This window comes from Athene cunicularia (assembly GCF_003259725.1).
Source record: "Athene cunicularia isolate RWA chromosome 14 unlocalized genomic scaffold, athCun1 chr14_part1, whole genome shotgun sequence".
NCBI lineage: Eukaryota > Metazoa > Chordata > Aves > Strigiformes > Strigidae > Athene > Athene cunicularia.
Genome location: NW_020799118.1, coordinates 13049217 through 13074436, shown reverse-complemented (window position 1 = coordinate 13074436; position 25220 = coordinate 13049217). Strand labels below are relative to the sequence as shown.

The window sequence follows — 25220 nt, the reverse complement described above, 5'->3', positions numbered from 1 at the left end:
TTAGGTGGAATCAGCTGGATTTGGCCATAGTTCTCTTGTCAATTGTGGGGATCACGCTGGAGGAGATTGAGATGAATGCTGCACTGCCCATCAATCCCACAATAATACGCATCATGCGGGTGCTGAGGATAGCGAGAGGTATGGCCTGTGCTGTAGGTCTCCAGACACATCAGGAAGTGGTTTGGGCATTTGTTCTTCTAGTCCTGCTGTTTAAGTTTGCCTTGAGAACAGTTAGGTGACAAGGCTGCAAAATGTCAATTCTGAGACAAGCTAAGTGGGGTTTCACAGGTGTTTCCAGTGGCATCTTTGATTGGTTTCTAATTCAAACCTGGGATCACAGACCTTTTATACTGATACCAGACAAGAGCAAGAATCCGTGGAGAAGGGAGGATCAGAGCTTGAGGTGATGCTTTTCACTGATGAAGTGTCTCCCCATCACTCTCTCATTTTCCTCCTAGGGCACGCTGGAGTTCTTGTGGCTTTTGGTCTGTTTTCCTGATGTCCTTAATTGCTGTGGGAAGTAGTCAGGATGTTCAGGTGTTCTGCAGGCCCTGCCAGGATGCAGTGAGCTTGCCATCTGTACGAATAGAGGCGAATGAGATGTAAACCCTCCCTACGAGATCTGAAGCTAAATTTCCTATGTGGGTTTTGCTTGAAATATTTCCCAGCCCTGTTGACCAGAATTTGATTCTCATTGTAGTGCTGAAACTGCTTAAAATGGCCACCGGAATGCGAGCTCTCCTGGACACAGTGGTACAGGCACTTCCCCAGGTAAGCCCCCAGACTTCATCCATGCCCAGTTTGTGTCCCTTGGTGAACTGTGCCTTTCAGGCCTGGGGACAGCCCTATGCCACTGAGTTTGGTGGGCACTAGAAGCCACCTGGAGAGGATATCAGCTTTTTTCTGCTGCCACCAGTGCCTTGGTAGGACAGTTTTGCATGGCACATCCTGCTCACACAGTGTGTGTGAGAGGGGCAAATGAGGATTAGGGAAAAAAAGTTAACAGAGAGCCAACTGCTGTAGGCAGAGCTCTTCTAAAACACAGATTTTACTGGCAAGTTCAGGAAACACCAAGATAGGCAGAGAAAGCTGTTGGTGAAAGGACTGAAATTAGGCAGCTTCCAGCTCAGCAGTTTTCTCTGTGAGACAGGAGCAGCCATGCTTGTTGACATCTATTGGGAGAGGAGCTGCAGACTTTAAAAGCCAAGTAGGGAAGGTGTTTCTGAGTGTTAAAAGCTTGAAGTGGGGTCCTAAATCACCTTATTCTCATGAGCTGCAAGAGGAACAATGATACTGACAATGATATTTGATAAGATCCTTCAAGTGTTCAGTTCCTGTGACTGCTTTTTTATTGGACCCATTTATTTGAAAAAAGAATGGAAGAAGTATTTTGCTGACTTGCACTCGTCCCTCAAAAGGATCTAAAGCACATCAGAAGAATTCCAAGAAGTGTAGGGTTCCTTTGCTTTTAAAATCTCATGCTATTTAAGCTGTGTTCTGCTAGTTTGTAGATTTAGTGGTCTGATTGCTAATTTTTCAGTCTTTAGAGTCAGCTCAGCTGCCTACACATTCCTATTTCATATAACACCAGGATCCTGTATCTCACCAGTCAGTACTGAGGGTGGGGAAAGGGACTGTAGATACTTGTGGATTCATTCACCCCTATACAAGAGGGGGTGAAGATGCTCTGAGATCAGAAAGGAAATGCCACACTTCACCCAGAAGTGAGTACCAATATGAGGTGCCAGGCCATCAAAAATGAGACAGAGAAACTCTGCAGCTGCCCTCTCTGAGCTGGCAGTTCAGAAGCAGCACTTGTAGAATGCACAAGCATGGTCAGACAAGTCCTTAGTTTTCAACCCCTCCAAAAAAACACACAGCTGAGTCATTGGCAGGAGCTTTATGAGGGAACCCACTCCATTCTGTGTAAAAGCCATCACAGTGTGCCCCGGGATGGATGGGGAGAGTCGGGCCTCCCCTCTCCCAGCCCCGTATGCCCAGGGCACCACGGTGGGCAGTCACATCTTGATCAGCTTCAGCTGTCTGCAGAGGAATCACATCTCAAGGGCAGGATGATAACACTGTGGCTTGGCCAAAAGCAGACACGATGGAGACATCTTCTCCAGAATATGAGTGGCCATATGAGAATCAATAGAACTAGTACATGTAGTTACCCAAATATACCCCTATGAGTTAGTTCCTATGAGTGAGTTAGTTCCTACGTGCAAAGTATCTATTCAAAATGAATTGGAAAACAGGGGGAATTTCTTTTTCTTGGAAAGACCTTTACTTTTCATCACTGCCATAAAAATGTTTCTCATCTGAGGCATTTGCCCTTTGGTATTCAGATTTCCTTTTCAGTGAAGGATTTTGGCTGAGGCTAAAGCATGGAATTTACCAACCTGACCTGTGTTTTGGCATTTCAAGAAAGCATTTGATTTGTGTCTATTTTTTTTTCTTTCAAAAGCACTATGATTACAGAGCATGTTTTTTCTCTCTCCTTGTTTTTTCTTCCCCCCCAAACAATAGGGTGGCTGCAGGCCAGGTTTTTTGTTTCCTTGTGGTGTTTTTGCAGTTTACATTCAAACCAAAGTCTTTTAAAGGGAAATCCCCAGGGATGTTCCAAGTAGTTCTTGGGCAGATAAAAATGTCATTTTGTCCTCCAGTGAAATTCAGAAAATGAGAAGGGAGGTTTGGGAAGACCCCGCTGACGACAATCACACTTCATGAAGCTACAGCTTTCATTTCAAAGACAGGGAAAGAGTTCCTACCCCAGTTAATGTAGCAGCCTATAACCACAGCTGGAAAATCCTCACTGAATGTGTCTGCTAAATGACAAGAAAAGTTAATTTGATGTCTATTCATTAAGGTTTTGGGGGAAATTCTTTGTCTGGTGTGTGTAGAATGCCCATTTATGGGCTTACTATGGCAAGGTATTGCCATTGCAGTACACTTATTCAGCAGCAGATATGACTTGAATTTAGAGAACTAACTATGTTGGGAGAATGTTAGCATTTTGATCCAAGATTGAAGCTGTCACAGTACAGGCTCAGTCTCCTCTTCTGGAACTTCAGACTGACCTTGAGCTGCTGTTTTCAGTGCAGGAAGACTTGCTACCCTATTGCATCCTCCTTGTGTGGTAACCTTGTTTCTACCAAATCAGAGATCTCCTCTACCATGTCTCATGAGATGGAGTAGAGAAGAGGCAAGAGAGACAGAAAGAATGGTCAGGGAAAGATCTCAAAATGGTACATTCTTGGCCTACCCCCTCTGTGCCCTCCTAGTCCCAGAAAATGTTTGGGATAGTGTGAATCGATATCAGGTTCCTGCCACAGGCCATCTGTGCTTCTGCAGCACTGGCCTTTTTACCCACTGCTGCGCGGCCTTGAGGCAGTATCTCCTTTGCAAACAGGAACCCAAGTTTTCCAATTTCACAGCTGGTTGACCAAGAGGTTGAAGTAGTAGTGGGGCCATGTCACCTAGAAAGGCACCGCCAGCCTCAGCTCTGAAGGTGGACCCTCATGGCATACCCTGTTGGAGAACAAACAAAATCTGCCATGGACTTTAAAGTGTGAAGTGCTAAAATCAGCTACGCTGGTGTAAACATGAAGTAGATCCACTGCTTAGAGCTAGAATAGCGTGACCAGCACTGACTTCATTACTTAGACGTTGCCAGTCCTAATTAAGCCAGCTCAGTATTGCTGTTCGCAGGCTGAAAACTCCCCTGTGGTGGCAGAAGCCTGCTCCTACCGTAACACCAGCCACGAAGCTCTGCACTTCAGCATGGCTTTTAAAAGCCACCTGGTCTTGTTTTAAGGATGCAAAGTGTTAGGGAACTGGCCATCCCCTACTGATTAAATACATTCTTCCAGTAGATGTTTACTCTTTCTGCTAAAATAGTCTGGTGGTTTTAGTCTGAATTAGCCACATTTGTTTCTTCTTTGGATGTAATTTTGCTCTTTTAGAACTTCTCCTTTTTGGAGCAATAAGAGATAAAATAATCTCTTGCAGTCTGGCAAATAGAACACAGAAACCCTTTAATCTCTCAGTATGAAGCAGGTTTTGAAGACCTGTTCCAAGTGTTTTCCTCTACTTTATGACCTCTGGCCCCATTAAGGCTATATAATGAATTATACCACTCGTGCTTCAGCTGAATATTCCCTTACTTATACATCTGGTGTCTGCATCGGTTTTGTAGGCAATGTCTGCTCTATAAGACTCCTATTTGATGGTAATCTTTTAGTCCTTTTCACATCCCCTGCTTTCCAAAGTACAACCCACCCTTTCTGTAGCATGGCCTGCACTTCACTCTCAGATTTGTAACACTGCATTTCCCTGGGTTAAAATGCTGGTTGTGTAAGTGAATCCACCATACTGAGCAGCCCAGCTCAGCCTGCACAGCACTGCTAGTATCGATTGCCAGTAAGAAAATCTGCAGTCAGTGCTAAGCTGCCAGTGCTCTGCCTGATGGAGAGGACAAAGTGGAATCCAGTCCAGTTACCATCCTGGCTCTGCAGGGCCAACAATAGAAAAATGTGGAACCTTCCTACCAAAAGATTTGGGTTCTTTTTCCTTCTTTTTTTTCTCACTTGGTCTGCAGATGGCACATTAAGTAAATGCAGGACTGTACAGTATACCTCCTGTTTGTCTTCAAAGTTTGAAACACCCCCCCCAGATGGACTCTGTGCCAAGAAAAAAAGTGAAAAGCTCCTCATTCTATCAGTGCCCTGAAGGACAGAACCTGTAGTTTAATCCTGTCCAGGAGTTTAACTCTTCTTGACACTGTAATTCCTGTGCTTATCTCAACTTCAGCTCTTGAAGAGTTTTTCTGGCATCGTCTAACAGCAGTTGTGGGACAGAAACAGTAGTCTGCTTTTGCCAGATGCTGAAAACCCACAGTGACTGTGAAGCTCAGAGAGCAAGAATAGAAATGTCTCACCAGCAAGCACTGCAGATGAGACAGATTTTGGAAAATAGGTATGTGTGTGCCATGCTGCACACTGGAAAGAAGTGCAAAGATGCCTGAGAGATTTGAGTAGCAAAGCAGAAATCATTAGGGAGAGAAACCACCGTTCTGCTGGCTGTTAGCACTGGTTTCTGTGGGACTGAGTGCATACTCAGAAAGAGGAGCTCGTTCAGTTCAGCTAGTGGCCCTGTGGTTGCACCAGTGATTAGCCTCCAAGGTTCTGTCTGGGCCTTGCCACTAGTCCTGGAATTCACACAGATGGCCTCCGTTTTCCAAGCAGACAAATGTGTCCATTTTCTCTTGGGTCTAGTGCATAAATGAGCCTGTGTTTTCCTGCTGCCAGGATTATTGCTTTGGCTGGAGAGTGCTGGAAGGAAGATGAGGAGGATTCATGTCCTTGGAAAGGATTGGCAGGAGCTTAGTTTTGTGAGAAATTGCTCTTGACAGGCATCCCAGGGAGCTGTGTGCATTGCCTGCATGGACAACTGAAATGCCAAGGTGTGGGCCAGTGGTGCAGAAATAATTGATGTCAGAGCGGGAAGAGACACAAGAGGAACTGCAGTGTGCTTTAGCCAGCCAAGTGGGGCAGCAGAAAACACCTATCAATCCCTCTCCCAGAACAGGGAGAGCAGAGGCCAGCAGGCTCTAGAGGAATTTGGGTAGGACCACACAGCTGACAGGGCAACAGAGGGGTGATAGTACCCAGGTGCTGGTGGCCTCTTGTACCTGATCAGTGCAACACACTTGCAGATCAAGCTGATACAGCCTGTCAGAGTTGCTCTGTCTGCCTGCAGGCAGGGGCTTTTTTGCTTAGCGGTGTAGGTCAGAGGTTGAACTCTGATGGGACATGCAGTGGTGTTTAGCTACTGCAGTCTCACTTAAGAGGAGGCAGAAAACTGATAGCAGTGATGTCTGCAAGAGTAAAGCAGAGAGAGCGTCCCCAGGCCATGCAGGGGCAGTGGGAGAAGGGTTTTGCTGGGTGTGTGGAAAGGAGAGTCGCTTTTCTTTCCACTGAGCAGGGTTATTCCAGGGCTTTTGCAATGGCAGATCACAGACCATTTTAACCCTGCCAAATAGTAGGTCCAGCTGGGATACACAGTGGTGAAGGGTGGTAACTCCTCATACAGACTCTCCCTGCTCCTCTGGGTGGGATGGATGACGCTGTCTCTCTCCCCGCAACATCCCTTTGCCCCAGGCACACAGTTTACCAGCAGTATATGACAGCCAGGATGCCAGAAAGTGGAAGTCTAGGAGAAATCACTGCCTTCTCTTGTGGCTTTTCTGAGGTACTTTAGGGCACCAAGAATATCTCCAAGATGTTCTTCATCTCTGCTTCACTCCCTACAGGCCACAGCCTCCCCTCAACACTGGAGCCACAGCAAATGATGGATAGTCTCTGCCTGCCAGAGAAAGGTGTTATCTGTAGTTTTCTCTGCCCAGCCAAAGGCACCAGCCCAAGTCAGGGGGAGTGTGATGGATAAACAGAGCATGGGCTGACCCTCTCAGTGCTGCTAGAGCAGAACCACTTCTCAGAGCCTGCTTTGGTGACCAGCTGCCAGAATTGAGGTTGTTGACTAGAGCTGGATCTCTGTCCCTGATGGGAGTCCAGCACAGGCATCCCAGCCTTCAGCTGCTGGAGAAAAGTGCCTGGATGTGCTGTGCCCCCTCCCGTTCCTCCCAGCAACATAATTCATGTACAGTCTTTTTCTTGTCTGGTCTCAGTAGATCTCAAAGTGCTTTAGAGACATTAATTACCTATCCGCAAGGGTAATACAAATGGGTACGTTGAGTTACAGGAGAGGAGTGACTCACTCAAGGTCACAGACACACATCCAGTCTGCCTTCTCTCTTGCTCAGCAGCTGCTGGCAGACGGTGCTGCCTCCACCTCAGCCCATCTCTGAGAGCATGCCTTGGGCCCTTCTCTGTGCTCAGGCCTTGGTGAAGGCCATGGACTGAGAAGGACCTTCTTTTTTTTTCCCTGAGGAACACACACCAGAGAGCCATGGGCTAGCACTGATAAAATATTAAATCTGGCACTGACTTGTGCCGATTCAGTACAGCCAGAAGCTACACAAAGCAGTTTTGCTGAAGCACCTAAGCAAGACATGAGCCATTTTGCTCAGCCACATTCTCTTGAGCATCAGGTGTTTGTGGGCTGCTGAGAAACTCATGTCCTCTCTAACTTCACGAGTCACCAAGTGCCTGCACATATCCATGTGGATGCTACATCTGCAGGGGGTGGTCAGGCCAGCAAGTTTTTCTTGTGCACATGGGGAGAAACTTTATTCTTAGTTGACACTCCAGAGCAATTCTGGATGTCTAGATACAGGTCGGGATTGGGGTTAACTGTAAAGGTTGTGCCATCACCCATCTCAGGGTCTTTGACTCGCTGCTGTCTCCCACATCTCTCTTTCATGTAGCCACGTTTCCACAGCAGTCAGACATTCAGTCACTTCCCAAGATATCCTGTGCATCAGCCGAGCTTTGGAACTGCCCGTGTGTCTGCTCTCAGTCAAGGGCAAATGCAAGCTTAGACACCAGCAAATATCACATTAGCAAACATGCTTCTGTTAGCATTTTTAGTGTGCCTGTAGCTGGGGTGCCTTGAGCCAATACAGCAAAACCCTGAGTGAGAAGTGGTCTTTGAAGGACTAGTTATGGGACTTGTTGGTTCAGTAATGTAGTTAGTCACAACACAAATGCAAATTGTTTATGAGCAAATCTCAGTTCATAACACGCTTTGCATGTTGAGAGATAGATAATAGTTTTGACTGATAACCTGGTAGTAACTTTGGTGTTAGTCTAAATTCTTTGGAATTTCTTCAATGCCAGAAGTTTGCAGGATGATTTATTAGGCATTAAAATGGCAGTAAAATATTCAGCTTATAGACTTCTTTGAAAAAATTCCAAGACCCTCTTCTAACAGTCCTATTACATCAGGCTTTAATTTACACTCAACCTAGAAAACTCATTTATCACTTTTGTTTTCTTTCTCTTTAATTATTTGCTCATTTGCCTTCCCGGCAGTGTGTGTGTGTGTGTGTGCACTGGTGTGTGTGCCTGTTTTCCTGTGTTTTCTAATTTGCAGTCATTTTGCAGACTGCCTTCTGTCTTACAAACCACCAGTGGTCCAGCAGACATGCATTAGGAAACACTATTCCAGAAGACAGTACATGCTGATGAAATAATCCAGACCAGCCATCCACATCACTGTATTATCTCTATTATTCCCTGGAGTATGATGATAATGTTAGTGGAATTGAAAGCTCCACGTGTAGTAGCCAGTTTAGGCTTCACAGCAATTACAGTCTCCACTGGGTGATTTGGCTATTCCCATTTCTTTAATACAAAAAAACCCATGCTTCATAAGTGATAGCTGTGTTAATTTTATGATAACAGGTATAGTACTGATAATAACCTTTCTAATGAAATTAATCAGCATGGTCAAAATACTCAGCAACATTGTGGCTGTGCTGCCTCAGAGAAGAAAGCTCTCTCGAACTGTAGAGTTCACTAGAAAATACCTTGGAGATCATGAATCCCTCGGCCAGACTACCTGAATCACCACCTAGTTCATTTTTATTTAGAGATAAAATAGTGCTTGTGAGACCATGTCTAACTGGAGAACTCGATTGCTCTATCTCTGTTACAGGCTGATAGACACAAGGCATTTAAAAGCAGCAGGAAAGGTAAATGTGACCAGAGTTAGTTGTGGGTAAAATGCAGAGCTGGGCAGGTTACTCTGCCCTTCATGTTCTCTGCCTGAATCACAAAAAATCTGCTCTTTGAGATGTCATAAAGGCTTAGACCCCATGTAGTGATTGACTCTGGTGCGGATGACTGTAATGCCATCGTTATTAAGAACCTTTATGTTCCCTTTAGCATCCCTGCACTTCTATTAGCATCCCCTTCAGCCACCTTGCAGTGCACGTTAATACCTACTAGCAGCACACCACGCAGGGTTTGAACCGCACAGTGCTTGTGTTTGAGTGTTGGTAGATGGAATAGGGCTTTTCTTTTGAAAGCTAAAATTCAGGTAGTTGTTGAGTGTAAAGCGGCAAGGCTAGGAAAGCTTTACATCTTGCTGGAGCATATGTTCCTTTTCTGAAGGCCTTCCAGGCCAGTGAAACCTTTCAAAATCAGGCAATTCCTCTTGTGGCTTGAGCCATGTCTTGTTAATGTCACTGTCTCAAAACCCTCAGCCTTCGTGCTCAGAGTCTCAAACCTGGCAAAGAGAAGAGAAAGGCCCTTAAAACTCAAACCAGAGCACCAGGTTACCTAAGCTACCACTGCACTGGGGTGCAATGCTAAGTTCCACTGAGGCTACAGCTACAAGTTGGCCAAATTACAGACAAAGGCAGCATCCTGGGTAAGTGGAAGGGCGATGGAGAGGCACCAGCCACAGAGACTGGTTTGCACATGGGAGTATCTGCTCCTTCCCTGACATAGGAGACTTCTCTGGGTCTGTTAAAGCAGAGCTGTGAAAGGGGACCGGGGTGTTGGAAGCCAGGGAAGATGATGATTAACCTCTGGCCACCAGTCCCTCTTTTGCTTGTGTTTAAAATGTGATGGAGCAATTTAATTTGTGACCTCAACTTGCCTGACCCTTGTTCTGCTTTCTCCTTGTGTAGGTAGGGAACCTTGGCCTACTTTTTATGCTCCTGTTTTTTATCTATGCTGCCCTGGGAGTGGAATTGTTTGGCAAGCTAGGTGAGTAATGTGTCTGACACAATTTATTTCATCCGCTTGATGTTTATTTGGTATCTAGCTGTTTCCTTTCTTCTCTCTCTCATTCTCAAGACTTCCTTAGCTTCACAGCTCATGGTCTGAAGATTAAAGTTTTCTCTTGATCTCAGGGTCACAGATGACACATGAGGATGTAATACAGAACCTGTCTAACGTGCACACACACACACTTAGAGATTTGTCCAACACCACCCTTGGCTGTAGAGGAACTATTTGCTGTTTAAATACAGTTGTCCAGCATGGATATATTCACAAAGATGGAAGTTTGCTACTTAAGACAGAACATGAGTCTGCAAAGCTGGATGGTAGTCAGATTCATACTGGAGAGATGCCACCATAAACATGTCCCTCTTCGGAGCTTCCACCACACTCCATTACTTTTCTGCACTTGGCTGACATTGCTCTTCCAGCTGCCCAAGTCTTGTCTGTCCGTTATTCTCAGCATCACCTTCCCATTCCTACATAAATCGGGAAGCATCCACTGGTTCCTGATTGTCCAGCATAATTTATTCCTCCAGCTTGAGGATACTGTGTAGCTGATCATGAATGTGTCCACCACTGAAATCAGGTGGAGTCAGAGAGAAAACACTATAGCCCGAGAAAACACTAAGCCCAGTTTAGCCAGCCAAGGCAGTCACTGCCTTTAAACATGCTGTTGGAAGGAGACGTGTCTACCCTCTCAGTGCTTGCGTCCCAATTAGGGCTTCAAGAGCATCAGAAGCACCCTTCCTCCACAGTGATTTTATGGCTGTCATTAATCCCCTTTATGAGTCCAGCCCTCTGCTTGGATTACAAATGCCTAAAAGCAGAATATTTCTTTCCACCAAAGACAAATGATGTTTCAGTCTTCAACAAATTCTGGAAAAAAATTAGTTCTGCATCCATCCCAGATGAAATACTGTGGGGTTTATACTACATATCTAGATATATAGGTATGTATTTCTTCAGCCACAAAGATGAAAAATGTCTTATTCAGAGAGGCACCTTCTGCTGTGCTGAATCCTTCTAGTGTCTCCATGCACACATCTTTCTAGTGCCAGCCCCAGGTAACCACAGCATGTGGTCACAGACTGGGAAAGCCCCGATGTCGTCTGGGGCAAGCTGCAGGCAGTCAGCACACCACTTCCCACCCTGATTTAATGGGGAAATACTTTCCTTTCTTTTTCACAATCACTGCTAGTCCATGTCAGCCACAAGAACCATCAGCACTTGCCCCTCCAAGACTAGTCATTTGTGGGTGTTTTTTTCTTTTTTGGTTTTCCTTCCTATTTGCCTCTGAAATAAATACCTAACAGTGAAATGCCCTAGCAAGAGATATTGCTGCCTGTCCTAACGAACATTTAATGACTCTGTGTTTTATGGAAAGAGGCATATTTCATATGTTCAATTTACATTCATTAGTATATTAATTCTCAGGGGGAAAATGTCAAATTGCTCCACTTTGTCTCAGTGAAATATCCCTCATGGTAGATGTACTCTGTAAAAAATAATCAAGACAAGGACAGAATCAGGAGGATTACGAACAAAGGGTACTGTAGAGCGGTATTTGTTAAGACAGCTCAGCAAGTCTGCTTGTTTTCAGCTCCTTTTAAATCTCTTTGTGTTGGCTCTGCCTGTTGGGATAAAGTAATGACAATCACAGAAGTGCTGGTGGAAGAGGCCTCTGGAGGCCCCCTCCACTTGAAGCCCCAGCAGCAGCTCAGAATAGCTGTGGCTTTGTCCAGCCAAAGCTTGAAAAATTCCAAGGACAGAGTTCCCCTACCTCTCTGGTAACCTGTCCCAGGGCTGTTGGGGCCCTCCAGACAAAAACAACTTTCCTAATATCCAACCTGGACTTGCTAAGCCACGATGTGTTGCTGTCCATTATATCACCTGCCTCCACCAGGGAGAGTTGGGCTACATGATCTCAGCAGCTGCCCTTCAGTAGTCACAGGCCACCACGAGGCCAGCACTTCGCAGTCCTCCCTGATGCCATGTGATGCAGTGCGACATATCTCAGGGTCTCTCCGCCAGGTTTGGGGTGCTGCTCTGAGTAAGCATTGGCAAATGTGGCTTCACTGACGTGCTTCTGCTTCTCCTCCGGCAGACTGCAGCGAAGAAAATCCCTGCGAAGGTCTGAGCCGGCACGCAACTTTCACCAACTTCGGCATGGCCTTTCTCACCCTCTTCAGGGTGTCAACAGGGGACAACTGGAATGGTATCATGAAGGTGTGTGCAGTCCCTGTCTGGGTATTTTCTTCTCTCTGTAGATAAATAGATACGATTTCAAACAAATTTAGACAATTCTTATGTGAAAACAAAAAAGATTTCCTCTTAAAACTTCCCATTTAAAAGCCAAGTGTATTTTCAAGTGATAACTTGTCCTAAGTCTCACCCAACTTGAAACTTAAATCTTTTTAACATATATATAATACTTCAGGAAAATTATGCCAGTTCTTGTGACTGAGTGGAGTAATCATGAACTCTCTGTCCTGTTCCTTTGGGCTGTAAGACAGTCTTCCTCTTTGTAGATGATGTAATTAATTATGTCCGTATTTTCTTTTCTCCATTTTAGTTGTACCTACAAGCTGTTATGTCCAGGATATGTTATTATATACTTCTCAGTCCTCAGCAGGTTGTCTTTGATATTTCTGTATTTGGAGCTCAAGCAAAGTCCCAGCCCTTATTAATCCCTCACTTCTCCCTCTCTGTTGCAGGACACTCTCCGGGAATGCACTCGGGAAGACAAGCACTGCCTCAGTTACCTGCCTGTTATCTCTCCTGTCTACTTCGTCACCTTTGTCCTCATCGCACAGTTCGTCCTGGTCAATGTGGTGGTGGCAGTGCTGATGAAGCACTTGGAGGAGAGCAACAAAGAGGCCAAGGAGGATGCTGAGATGGATGCTGAGATCGAGTTGGAGATGTCCAAAGGAGCAACCACCTCAGCCACCAGTGGGAGCAGGGGAGGTGCAGTGGCCCCGGAGAGCAGGGCACCCTACAGAAGTCAGGAGACCGTGAAGTCAGAGTCAGCGGTGCAGGTGAAGCACCAAGCCCTGGTAATAATTCACACACAGCATCTGCTCTTCTGGTGCTCAGGGTAGGGAGGGGACGGTTCTCACATGTCACTGCTGTCTGATCATCGGGCAGTCCCCAGTGACACAGAGCCAAAGAGGCAGGAGACAAGGCAGCGTGGGAGGACGGCAGCTTCCCCAGGTCCCCCCATGGCAGAGCTGTCACTGCCACCTCCACATCTTGAGTCATCTCAGGAGGGCTCTCGGAGGTGAACGGCTGCTTGAAGCCAACGCTGTCCTGACCATTGTTCTAGGGGAGGGTTGAAAGGCCCTTTCTTGCCATTTCTAATTCATTCAAAGGTTTTGAATTTTAAGTTCAGAGCCATAATAGCCACTGGTCCCTGTCCTGCTCTCCCAGCCCACGCCTCGGTCCTTGTCATTTTAGCAGGTACAGCAGCACCAGGGAGCAATCTCAGAAAGCCCTGGGAATGCTGGCACTGTCAGCCCTGACACATACAGCAAGGCGTGGCATAAATTCTCTTCACACAGACACAGATATACTGCTCAGGTTGTTTTTAATCCTACTTTGGGATATCCAAAGGAGCCTCAAACAAATCGTGGTGTGCAGCTTGGGTGGGCATGTCTGGCGCTGGTGCAAGGTGCAGCATCCCACTGGCTTGTGCTGGGCGTGGCTGACTGGGACCCTGGGAATTGTCAGAGCCCCTTAGCAAGAAGCTGGAGGTTCATGGGTTGATTTTCCAGACACTGCCTGCTCTCTGATTTCTCTCAGTCCTCTAGAAAAACAGGGAAATCAGAAGTCAAGGCAGGGAAGGAGGGACATGAGATCATTATCTCATCGCATGTCAGCAGCGTGTGATTAAGAGTGAATGCAAAATTGCTTTGTCACCATGATCACAAATAAATCTACCACAAAATCAATGGGGGATTTGAGATTAAATTACATTAACTTAGATTTTTGTAAAATCTATCAGACTTTATTAAGTCAGGTAAAAAGAAATTTAGTTACACGGCAATGGAGAATTCACTATTTGAATGTAGCTTCTAATAGACATTTCTGCAGTAAAATGCACCATAAACACCCAGGTTGCTTTTCTCATTGAGGGAAGAGAGGGCACATCCTTTCACGTAGGCTGTAATTGCAAACTGAGTTCATTGAGTTTTCCTCATCTTCCAATACCTCCCGAACACATCAGGAGCCACACAGAGCTTCCTCTTAGCTCTAGAAAACCCGTAGTAAGAGGAGATGCTCTGATTCCATCAGGAGCAGGGAGCTGGCCACAGATTTCCCCCTGTGGATGAGATTGCTTGAATGCAGGTGAGGATTTGCAAGCCAGGGCTCCCCCTCCCCTGGATGGTAGTGAGGCAGAGGCATGCAGTGGGTCTGGCTCGTTGCAATGACCTCCCTCCTCTCTCAGACACCCAGGCTTCTCTGGGCCTGGCTGGCAGCTCAGTCCTGCCCTCCCTGTGAGCTGCACTGAAGAGCTCAAATATGCAGGGTTTTGTATGACTAATCCTGTTGGAGGTTGTCAAAGGTGTTGCAAGACACTCTGTATTTTATTGCCACTTGTGCCAGTTTTTGCAGCCCATGTTTCCTTTTCTCCTCCTTCCTGCTCTGGGGCAACTAGGAAATGCCACGGGTCAAACGTGTTCAAGGTTAGGACTCAGCCTTGCTCTGCTACTGATGCTTTTTATCTCCCTGATTTGAAGGAGGCGCTGAGCTGTGACAATGTGTCTTTAGCCATCCCAGACTCAGACACGCTGGAGGGGGCAGAGACTCCCATCATGGAAATCCCGTCCTTCTGCTCTGTTTCCCACCATGTCCTGACACCTTCCCACAAAACCCCAGGCCACGAGGCTGAGGTGAATGACGCCGCGCCGTTGCTTCTGCATTGTGGCATTGTGCTTTGGTGCTGTGCAGCTAGTGGTGGTGTCTGAACTGTCCTAAACTTGTGTCTTCACAGCTGCAACAGTCGTTTCCATCCTCTGTCCTTCGTACTGCCTTTGCGTGTGCAGGAGCTGGGCACAGAACATGTCCCAGCCGACTCTGCCAGCAGCTTTGTGTGGGACACAAATTAAATACTCTTTTTTTAGCCAAAAAAAGTCTCGCATTTAACATGCAATGTGATGTGTGAGCAGTCTTCAAATGATGTATTGAGAGCTGGAGGCAGGCAGAGTCCTTTGTGGAGAAAACAGCACAGTTTGGTTTTCTTACCATAACTGTAACCTGTTTATGATCCAATATTGAGGGAACAAAGGCATGAGTAGATCAGAGCGTTGGGCTTTCAGCAAGCACCAGAGCTGTGGATTCAGGAGATGCTCTGGGGAGATCATCCAGCAGAGGAGAAGGGCTGTAGCCCGCTCCCGATTGCACCACGAACTGGTGCCCAGGTCACAGCACGTAAGGATTTTGCATGGTTTGCAGCACAGTGCGCTCCCTGGGGTGAATGAGCTCCAGATGTCCTCCGGTGGGCACGAGAACGTGCAAGCCACAGCCAGTGCTGAAGATGCACAAACTCCAATGGGGCAGCACATTTGCTGTCATCAGAGAACTTGCAGTGTCCACCCAGAATTAATCTGCTTTAGACTTGGGCCATTTTCCACTTTCTCACCTTATCTCTGTCATGACTATCAAGGCACCTTCTAGTGACAAGTATCTCGCAGCATCACCAAGCAAATTCAGGGCTCAGGTTAATCTCTTGATGACCAAGTGGTTTTCCCTGTGCAAGATGAGTGATATTAAGGTATAATCCTCAAGGAAGCTCATAGCTCTGGACGGTGGCTCCTTGGCCACCTGGAAGCTGCAGAGACTCAAAGGGAAATCATGGGGAAGGCATGTTACAGGGACAGACATTTGGGACTTTGTAAATGCCACTGCAAAGGGTCTTGAGTTTCTGCTGGCAGAGCCAAGAGCTTGTTACCTGTACAGGGACCAGCAGCATGGCCCTGGGTGCCCCCAGAGCTGGCCTGTGCAGGGGCAGCAGTGTTGGCAGGCACAGGCAGGGAGTTGCCTCCTGCCCGTGTTCTGCCTCTGCCTTCCCCACCGCAGAGGCTGCGGGAAATGGCTAAGCTCGCTGGCAGTGCTGGAGACAGGCTTTCAGAAAGCAATCAGGAGGAGCCCTTCCTCTGGGAATTTTGCCCACAGCTTGTTTGCAGGCTCTTGGCTCCAGGCCTCTGAGAAGTTACAGTGTTCCCTCTTCCAGAGTATCCTGCCAGTCACCTTTCCTTACAGAGTATCTTCTGGGCATTTAATCACCCAGGAAGGGTCATGTCCTGTGGAGGTGTTTGCAGGATTATTTCTTCTTGAGCTCCCTCTGCACCAAAGCAAAATCAGAGCTCTAACAGACTATTGATTCCCAGACAAGAGGAGGGAGTTGTGCTTATTGATTACAGATGCTTAACTGAGCCTCTGAGCTGTGTCACCAAGACTGTCTACAGTCAATTTATTGCCTTTCTACTTGGCCTGGGAGGGGTCCCACGGTGAGTAGACTCCCACCTTGCACATCTCTGTCAGATGCCTGGGATCCTCCCAAGCCCTTAGGGTGCCTGCAGGCAGGGTTCACCATATGCAGTCTCAGCTGGTCCAGGTTGGACTTTTGTGGGTTTCAAAGGAGCCACACTGATTTCCAGGGCATGGGATCAAGCTCCCGAATGCATCAGATGTTTCCCACCACAGAAAAGGAGCAGGAGTGGTGTGTCTCCAAACCTTTGTAGCTCACCAGGTGTGAGCCAACAGGCTTTCTTTCCATGTTTCATATTTCAAGTACATTTTACAGTGGCTTTGAAGTAATTTGGAATTTGCCCACGTCCCTAACTCAATTGGGCCTCAATAGCTGAAACCTTAAAAACTGCAGTTGTTAATGTCAAGAAGGGATTTCTGTTCATTTGTCCCAGCCAGACAAAACCAATACAAGATCCTGTAAAGACAAACTGAGATTAATAGACAGATACTATGATCCTTCTGTTAGACTACCGAGAAAGTAGAGCAAGACCTTTTGTTCTCTGTGTGGCACTGGGGTGTTAACAATCACCTGCCTGCCTTCAGCTCAGGTGTTGTGATGCTGATAGCTTATTAGCTGTAATGGCAAGAGGCCAACTGGCACAGCCACGCTGCTGATGCATTAATATATCAGACGAGAGACCTGGGTTGCACCCGGAGGGCTGCTGGGCAAGGCAGCAGTCAGCACTGGATGCCAACTACCTGTAAATAACTGCTGCCTATCCCCCCTCTCTTCCCAGCCAAGCTCAACAGCGTAAAAGCATCAAGTAATTTGTCTCAGGATGTGTCTCTTTAGGGATCTGAGGAAATAAATTTGTAAGCCAGAAATGTAGGGAAAAAACAGATTTAACCAGATCCTTGGTGACCTCCAAACTATCCAGAGAGGGATCTCAGGCCCAGATTTTGCTAGCAGAGAGGGAAAACAGCCTGGCAGAGCAAAGCAAAATACATTTAATTTAAGACATGCAGCTGGGAAAATGTTTTCAATCAGTCATTGGGAGGCTGACGTTAAAGGAAAACCAGAGCGATTAGTCGTACTTTAGATAACGTGGTAAATTGTGAGGAGAATGTGTTCAGGACCAAAACCTCAGGGCCAGGAGCCAGGTTGCAGGTCCTGTTCCAAGGGTTTTCACTCCCCCAGCACTTGGCCAAGTCATGGCACCACCTCTCACGACTGCTCCATCAGCACCACAGGGACATGGTTTGAGTTCCTGAAGCTTCCTAAGACCCCAGGATAAGGATATTAAGGTCTGTGACATGCTCTGTCGAGGCACTTCCAACCAGACCCTTTTGACAGCAAAGGCAAACACAGAGAAATCTTTTTTCTAGCCCAGAACAGGCTCCACACCCACACATGTGCACCTATGAAGTCTTCTCCTTCCTCTGCCTCCTGCCACATGGCTGTCTTCTGGGGTCAGTGGTGCTAAAAATGCTACATGTTGTAGAAAAGAGGACCCAGGGTCTGCAGTGGTGTCAATGTGTATGTTTAAATGTCTGCCTGTATGTGTGTTTTGGGGAGAGAATAGTACATGAATTTTCAGAAACACCCGGTACCCTTGGTCAGTGTGGCTGAGGACTGTCCAGCGTTGCCCATCTGTCCCAGAGTAGCTTTGAGGAGAAGGGCATCACCACCCAGGCTGGACTGAATGCATCCCTGGGAAAACCAAGAGCAAAACAGTGTGAGAAATGCTGTCTTTCTCGTGTGCTTAGAGAGTGGGCCCCATTTTCCTGGACCTTAGGTTTTCTCTGCGGTCTCCAACACTCAGCTTAATGGTGGGTCATCGATGCCTCGTTTTACTCCAGCCGCAACTTGAGCTCTTTACTCAGCCAGCTCAGCGTAGCTTTGGTATCCCATTGCAGTCACCAGGGCTGCAGACTCTCTGTCAAATGCCAAGAGGAACACACATACAAGGTTTTAAAACAAAAAGCAGACGGGAAGAACGTTGCTGTAAATTCACCACCACGATGCTGAATGACCCCGTCTCCTTGTCTCCTTCCTTTGCAGGCCGGCGCAGCCTCTCTGAGGCCACAGGACTCTCAAAACCTTCTGGCTGTCCGCAAGATCTCTGTTTCCCGCATGCACTCCTTGCCCAACGACAGCTACATGTTCCGGCCAGTGATGCCAGAGAAAGCCCCTTTCCCCCTCCACGAGGTGGAGATAGAAACGTATCCCTGCAAATCTCAGAGAGGTACTTGCACGCAGAGTTTTCCCTCCTTTCTCCTAGGTGAAACCGTGATGTAGCAGCTACGTGTGGTAGTTAGACAGGGAGTAAGCAACCCACGCCGATGGGCTGAGCCAGGGCTTGCTTGCTTCAATTTGATACCATCAGCAGGACTGTGGTTTCCCACGCGCTGCACAATTTTGTGTTTTCATCACGTTCCTGCGTTTTCTCAGGAGAAAGCTGGTGGCTTGGGTGTATGACTGGGGAAAAGTGGGGCTCCCGAGTGGTGTCAGAGGTGTAGAGGACAGGCTTTTAGCTGAGGGTACAAGCTGCACGTTTCCTCTGATCAGCCCTGACAACATGACTACAAATCAATAAAATCAGCATGAATAAAAGCTGGAGTTGGTATTACTTCCTGACAGAGGTCCCTTACAGCTATTCTTTCAGGCAGGCTTCAGTCTCAGAGCAGTATCTTTTTAGCACAGCACATTGAGTTCAGAGATGAAGGAGTTTCTTTGGGAGCATAAAGATTAGCAACCACTCTCCTGTGCCTCCCTATCCTGGCCTTATAATGAATCTTGTGGAGAGACCCTGCAGTCAGGGAATTGGGAGCTACACAGAGTATACATTTACCCAACTGCATCCAAATACATTTCCCCTAAAATGCCTTTCTCTCTCCTTTGTTGAGCTGATTTGGAGGGGAAATCAATAAGAGGGAAAACATCTGCCTCCCTAAAAGTACATGTGCTTCTTGAGTGGCTCCCAAGAACTTAACAGTCTGGTTTCCTTTGATGCAACATTGTTTGAAATGCAAGAACTGCTTGGACAGATGAGTAGTGGGTTTGCAAACCCTGGTGGAGCTGGCAAGATCCGCTCTGATTTCCTTGGGTGAAGTAACTGTATTTGTTCAAACTCTCTGGATACCAGTTAATGTTCTCTGCTCAGTATTTATTATTATTTCACCTGCAAATTCTTTGCTAAGCAAAGAAAACAGAGGTTGAGTTTCATGGCTGGACTACTGGGGATGCTTTTCATCTCTGTAGCGGGTATAAATCAGGATTTATACCAGTATAAAACTGCTGTGATGTTGGCAGGGGTGGGTAGAACTGATCAAGAATTTTCTTCTGTTTCCCAAATTTCTCTTCAAGAGCACTTGAGCAATGGATGTGACAGGGACTTAGATTTTACCTGGTCTGGTAGATGCATCCAAGCAACATCACCCAGAGCTGTGCTGCTTCTGAGCTGACCACGCTCTGATTTAAGTCACAATCCCATAAGTTATGTGCAAGTAAAACTGAGTACATACAGGCTCACATTAGCATTTGTGCTTTCATGGACTTCTCAGTGTCGGTTAGGGATGTGTGGTCTTCGCCCAACACTTCGGTGACTACACAGTGACGTGACCAGATCTCGTGTTATTTTGGTCTTAATGCAGTTCCCTGATTTACTAGAAAAACAAGAGGCATAAATGTAAAAATCCAGAGATATTCAGTGTTCCTGAGTATGAAGTTTAAAAGGGGTTTTGGTTTCCTATATGAGAGCTAGATGGAAAGTTTCCAACAGAAGGAAATTCCAACTAAGGACAGGGAGGAGGACATAGGGTTTTGATTTTATGACCATGTTTGTGACAGATTTTACGACAAAGTTCTTCTGCATCATAAAAAACATTTTGTAAAGCCTGGATTAGCACATGAACAGCACAGACTCGGTCAGAAACTGGCAGTAGGAGAGCCCCAGAAAGAAGTAGGGAGAAGTGGGGTGGGGGAAGCTCGCTGCTCTGTTCTTTCTGTGGTGTTCTGGAGAAAAGGTCCAAAAGAAAAATGATTAAACACTAACTTTTCTTTCTTCACAACAACAAATCTCTTTCTGAAATGCAACTGCAGTCTGCCTGGATGGCTTTTGTCATAGGTTCAAGTTCCCTGACCTCTGGGCGAGATCTCTTGAAGTGATGGATAGCTGTGTTTTTAACATGGAGCAGCAATGTAGAAACAGACGTTGTGTTTCAAGCTAATGAGGACAATAAATCCTGCAGCCAAAAAAATAAAAAAGCAAAAGATCTTTCAAACAACGCAGAACTGCAGTAACGCAGCACCACGAAGGGGCTGGGGAGGAGGGATTGACTTCAGACTCAGCCAGGGGACTGGAAGCCTTCAGCAAGAGAGTGATTCCTGCCTGATACATGAGCTTAGGGACTGTCAAAGCACTCGAAGCTGTCTCCATGCTGCTGATATGATGACCATGGTCAGCCAAGGTCTGCCTCGTGGAGATATGGTGGTGGTAGTGTTTGGGCTGTAGGGAATGGGAAAACTGCCCTGTGCATGCCAGCAGTGTCTTCTCATGGAGAAGGCGGTGGCAGCTTGGACCTGTGAGTTGAGGTCCAGAGGCTCCGCGGGAGCTGAGCAGTGCTGCTCTTGCCTGGCAGCACTGCGAAGACATCCCAGGTGTCCCGACTCATGGCCACCAGACTTCCCATATCTATGTTCTCCAAACAGGCAACGTCCTTTTACAAATCTGCCCAAAGCAAAGCCACCAGGAAAGCAGCAATGGCAGGGCTTCAAATGCCATCTCACCTCCTACCCTTCCCTTGTTGCTGTGCCATCCCGGTGGCTGCCATCCATCCTGAGTGATGTAGGAGCTGCAACAGAGGATTCCTGTTACCTGAAACAGCAAATAGAAGCTGTGAGCATAAAGTTTGTAAAGGTGATATCCCAGAGTGGGCAGAGCCACATGCAATGCTGATGATTTGCAGAGACTTTAACCCCCCTGCCATCCCTGATGAGATATGGCCCAGCATTCAAAGCAGGATACAGGACAAGAGAAACCTGCTTTTTAATCCTGGCACTGACCAAGGTTTATGCTGAGGCTTGAGATTTCAGCCAGATTAGACAGGCTTTTCCTTTCCCCTCCTGCATTTACTCCCCTCCTGGAGTCTGCGGACACCAGTTTTGCCTCAAATCTTCCCATCTCCCACGCCAGCAGTGGCAGTGACCGCACTCTCTGTTTCCTAGGGTCCATCACCTCCATCCGCTCCCAGCCCGTGGGAACGTGTTCCTCTCTGAGGGTCCCAACGGAGTCCCTCCATCTGGCAGTCCGGTCTCCCAACCACGAGGGCCGCCACCGCTGGAAGATCCTCCCCCCCCACGTCACACCTCGATCTCCTACTCTCAACAAGCTGCTGTGCAGACAGGTGAGAGGCCGAGAGCCTGCAGAGGTAAACTCCTTCGTAGTCACCTGGATCCTTCCCTTCTTTTACCTCTCAGATTTCTTTTCTTGGAGCTGACAGTAGAATTCCCCTTTTTAGAGCAAAACATTTGTGAGGGTGACTCTGCCCCTCTACTCCACTCTCATGAGACCCCCCCTGAGGTGCTGGGTCCAGCTCTGGGGGCACCAACATCAGAAGGACATGGGCCTGCTTGAGTGGGTCCAGAAGAGGCCACGAAGATGCTCAGGGGGCTGGAACACCCCCCTGTGAGGACAGGCTGAGAGAGTTGGGGGTTCAGCTGGAGAAGAGAAGGCTCCAGGGAGACCTTAGAGCGGCCTCCCAGGGCTGAAAGGGGCTGCAGGAAAGGGGGGAGGGACTCTCTATCAGAGCTGTAGGGATAGACAAGAATTAACAGTCTTAAACTGAGGGGAGATTTAGATCAGATCTAAGGAAGGAATTCTTCCCTGTGAGGGTGGTGAGGCCCTGGCACGGGTTGTCCAGAGAAGCTGTGACTGCCCCCTCCCTGGCAGGGCTCAAGGCCAGGTTGGACGGGGCTTTGGGCAACCTGGGCTAGTGGAAGGTGTCCCTGCTTGGGGCGAGGAGGGGAGGGTGGGGTGGTGGTGGAACGGGATGATCTTTAAGGTCAACCCAGATCAGTCTATGATTTCTGGTGCCATAAATTTTAATATACTCCAGTCTGAGCAAGCAACAGACAGGGGAAGGCCCTTTTTACCTACTTTCATCTTTGTGGATGTGCTGTTCTATGAAAGAATAGCTAAAGCATAGAGTGAAGATGCCCAATTCAGTTTTACCTGTGCTGTGAGGAGCCTACAGTTGGCCCTACACCATGTGACTTTAGACAGCTTGCACTGACTGAGGGTTTGGTGCTAGAGCAAGACCAAGACCCTGCAGAAAGGCTCAGCAGACACAAGCCCTGTACACAAAGGCTTTTGTTAGCAAAACTGACCTTGTACAGGGAGGGTCTGACAGGAGTTGGCACGCTGGGGCAGGGATGGGGTGGTGTGGGGTGTGTTAGACCCACAAACCGTTCTGCCACGTGCCGTGTTTCATTGCCGGACATGTTGCCAGCCCGCAGATCCCCAGGCTCTCACCCCATCTCTCCTCACCTTCCAGGAGGCCATTAGAACGGACTCCGTGGACGGGCAGACTCCGGACCGCAAGGACAGCCTGCAAACAGAGCCTGGAGAGGCACTACCATCAGCAACGCAGCCCCAGAGCACCTTCACCCCCAGCCCTCTCCACCCCTCGGCTGCCTCCCGCCCGGGGACCCCCCCATGCTCCCCCCCATCCTCGCCTCACCGTCACCCCAGCACGCTGGCACGGAAGAACACCTGCGGCCAGCACGGCATCCCCAGCCCCAGCGACAGCCCTCCCGACCCCGAGGGCTGCCCCTTCGAGTCCTCCGACCTGGCTGACGAGGAGGTTCGCCACATCAACAGCTCGGCCAAGGACTGGGGAGGGGAACACTCGGACGCTGGAAGCCGCTCGACTTCGCCGTTCATCTCCCCGGCACCATCTCCGGTGCCTCTCAAGAACTGCAGCACAAACAGCCTCTCCAGGGGCAGCAGCAAGGAGAAGGACTTGAAGAAGTTTTACAGCATCGATACGAAGGGCTTCCTCAACAAGCCCAGCTGGGCAGACGACCAAAGGCGACACTCCATCGAGATCTGCCCCTCCATCAGCGATGGGGGCTGTAGCTTTGAGGACCCTACCGAGGAAAAACAGCGATCGCCTGCCCACATCCAAATGGAATCCGAGTACATCCATGGAGCCCGGAGGAAGAAGAAGATGAGTCCACCCTGCATTTCTATAGATCCTCCCATGGAGGATGACGGTGGGGCGGCCTCGCGCACCAAACCCTCTGAGAACAGCATGTTGCGGCGAAGGACCCCGTCCTGTGAGTTCCCGGCTTACAGAGAGTCCCTGGAGCTCACGGAGAGCCAACCCGGGGAAACAGCCTCCAAAACAGAGCGCCGGGGCCAGCCCCCGTGCCGCGGGGAGCACCTGACCATCCCCAACTTCTCCTTCGAGCAATTGGACGGCAGCTCCTTGAGCAGCCTCTCGGATCTCCTCCTGGACAGCGGTCAGTCCACACCGGCCTCTGGGGACTCCCAGCCGGACTCCGACGCTCCCGAACTGAAAAAACAGGATCACTTAAAAACTCAGTGGAGCAACGCCGAGAAAAGCAAAGAGCTCCTGGGCATCGCTAAGAGCCCCCTCCGGAAGCAGGACTTGGTCCCTGTGACTGTTGCAACAGAAGAAGACATAGATGACCCAGTATAGCTTTCTGGGAGGGGGGAGTGGGGGGGTCTCAAGGGCTTGACACCAATGTGGGTTTCCAAACTGAAGGGACTGAGCGGCCGCAGGTCCACGGGTGGCTGCTCGCTCGGGTTTTTTTTCCTTTCTCGCAGTCACTTGTTCTTAAGCGCTGTGGAGGTTTGCAAAAAAATAAAAAAAAAAACACACACCAAAAAAAAAAAAACCAACAAGCAAACAAACAAACAAAAAAGATAAAAATTAATAAGAAAAAACCAAACGGCTGGACGAAACGGTGACGGGTTTCGGGGTGGGGGGAGTGGGTTTGCAAAGCGGTTTGAGGGTTTCTTTTCTAAACGGAAAGTGGAGTTGATGCAGGGGGTTGCTTCGTTCCTCCCACCCCCCTCCGTGGCCTCAATCACATTGATTCGGGTTTGAGGTGGTGGCGGTTGGGATTTGGGGGATTCTCTTTGGGTTTTGTTGTTTTGTTGGGTTTGTTTTTTTAAAGATGCTCAACTTTTAACAAGGCACCTTTTAGAGATGTCACATTACGCGGGAGTGCCCAGGAGATGGGAGCTGTACATTGTCTGTATATCAGCAGTTATATAAATAGAAATAATGTATTTGTGAGATACAAAACAAGGAAAAAAGACAAAAAAAAATATACCCACAAAAAGTCTCTCTTCATAATGCACATATTTTTATAGAGAAACGATACTGGTTTTTGCATTACATGTGACTCCGCAACTGGGTGGTGTTTCCTTGGGTTTTATGTGGAACTAATTATTACAGCCATTCATTTTCCAAATGTTTCTCTTCTTTCTTTGCTTTCATTTTTTTTCCTCTCCGTCCCTCCACCATCATCCCACCAGCTTCTTTTCACAGCTGATCCTTTAGATGTCTTTCTCATTTTTCTTTTGTACTTTAGAGGTTGTCCTAACTACAGGAAAAAAAAAAAAAAAACACAAATCACTACTGAATTGTAGCCAGTGCAATAATAAGTTATTCATTCTTGTCTGTACAACCGTCCTGTTGCTTTATTTTTTTTTTTCCTTTTTTTAACTGAAATTCAGGTTAAATGTCGCAATAATCTGAACTAACGTGCTCAAACATGGTTTCTTGTGTTACAAAGGAAAAAAAAAGACGATAAAAGGAAAAAGTTAAATTTACAGAGAGATAAAAAAACCAAAACAAATAAATAGTAAATTATTTAAGAAATGTATTTTGTTTACTGCAGTTCAAAGTAAGTTATTGATACAGTATGTAAAGGTATAAAGAGCTGTTTTAGGTGATGTTCTTTGTGAGCATTTAAGCTAATGATTTGTCCTCCTCATAGCAGAACGCCTTCAAAACCTCGGT

General features: G+C 47.5%; 1 protein-coding gene across 4 annotated transcripts in view; it reads left to right on the top strand.

Moving 5' to 3' along the window:
* CACNA1H (calcium voltage-gated channel subunit alpha1 H) overlaps positions 1-24069 on the top strand; it is a 127430-nt gene extending 103361 nt beyond the window's left edge. The window contains exons 26-34 of one of the 4 annotated variants that reach the window (XM_026858812.1): positions 5-138; positions 701-771; positions 9599-9677; positions 11800-11921; positions 12410-12748; positions 14432-14584; positions 18226-18409; positions 21391-21569; positions 22719-24069. In XM_026858812.1, the coding sequence (XP_026714613.1) occupies positions 5-138; positions 701-771; positions 9599-9677; positions 11800-11921; positions 12410-12748; positions 14432-14584; positions 18226-18409; positions 21391-21569; positions 22719-23888 (2431 nt within the window). In that variant the 3' untranslated portion in view covers positions 23889-24069. Of the gene's footprint in view, positions 1-4; positions 139-700; positions 772-9598; positions 9678-11799; positions 11922-12409; positions 12749-14431; positions 14585-14685; positions 15900-18225; positions 18410-21390; positions 21570-22718 lie in introns of those variants that run through there. The other 3 variants (XM_026858811.1, XM_026858813.1, XM_026858814.1) reach the window with 3 other exon arrangements.
* Positions 24070-25220: the final 1151 nt, after the last annotated feature.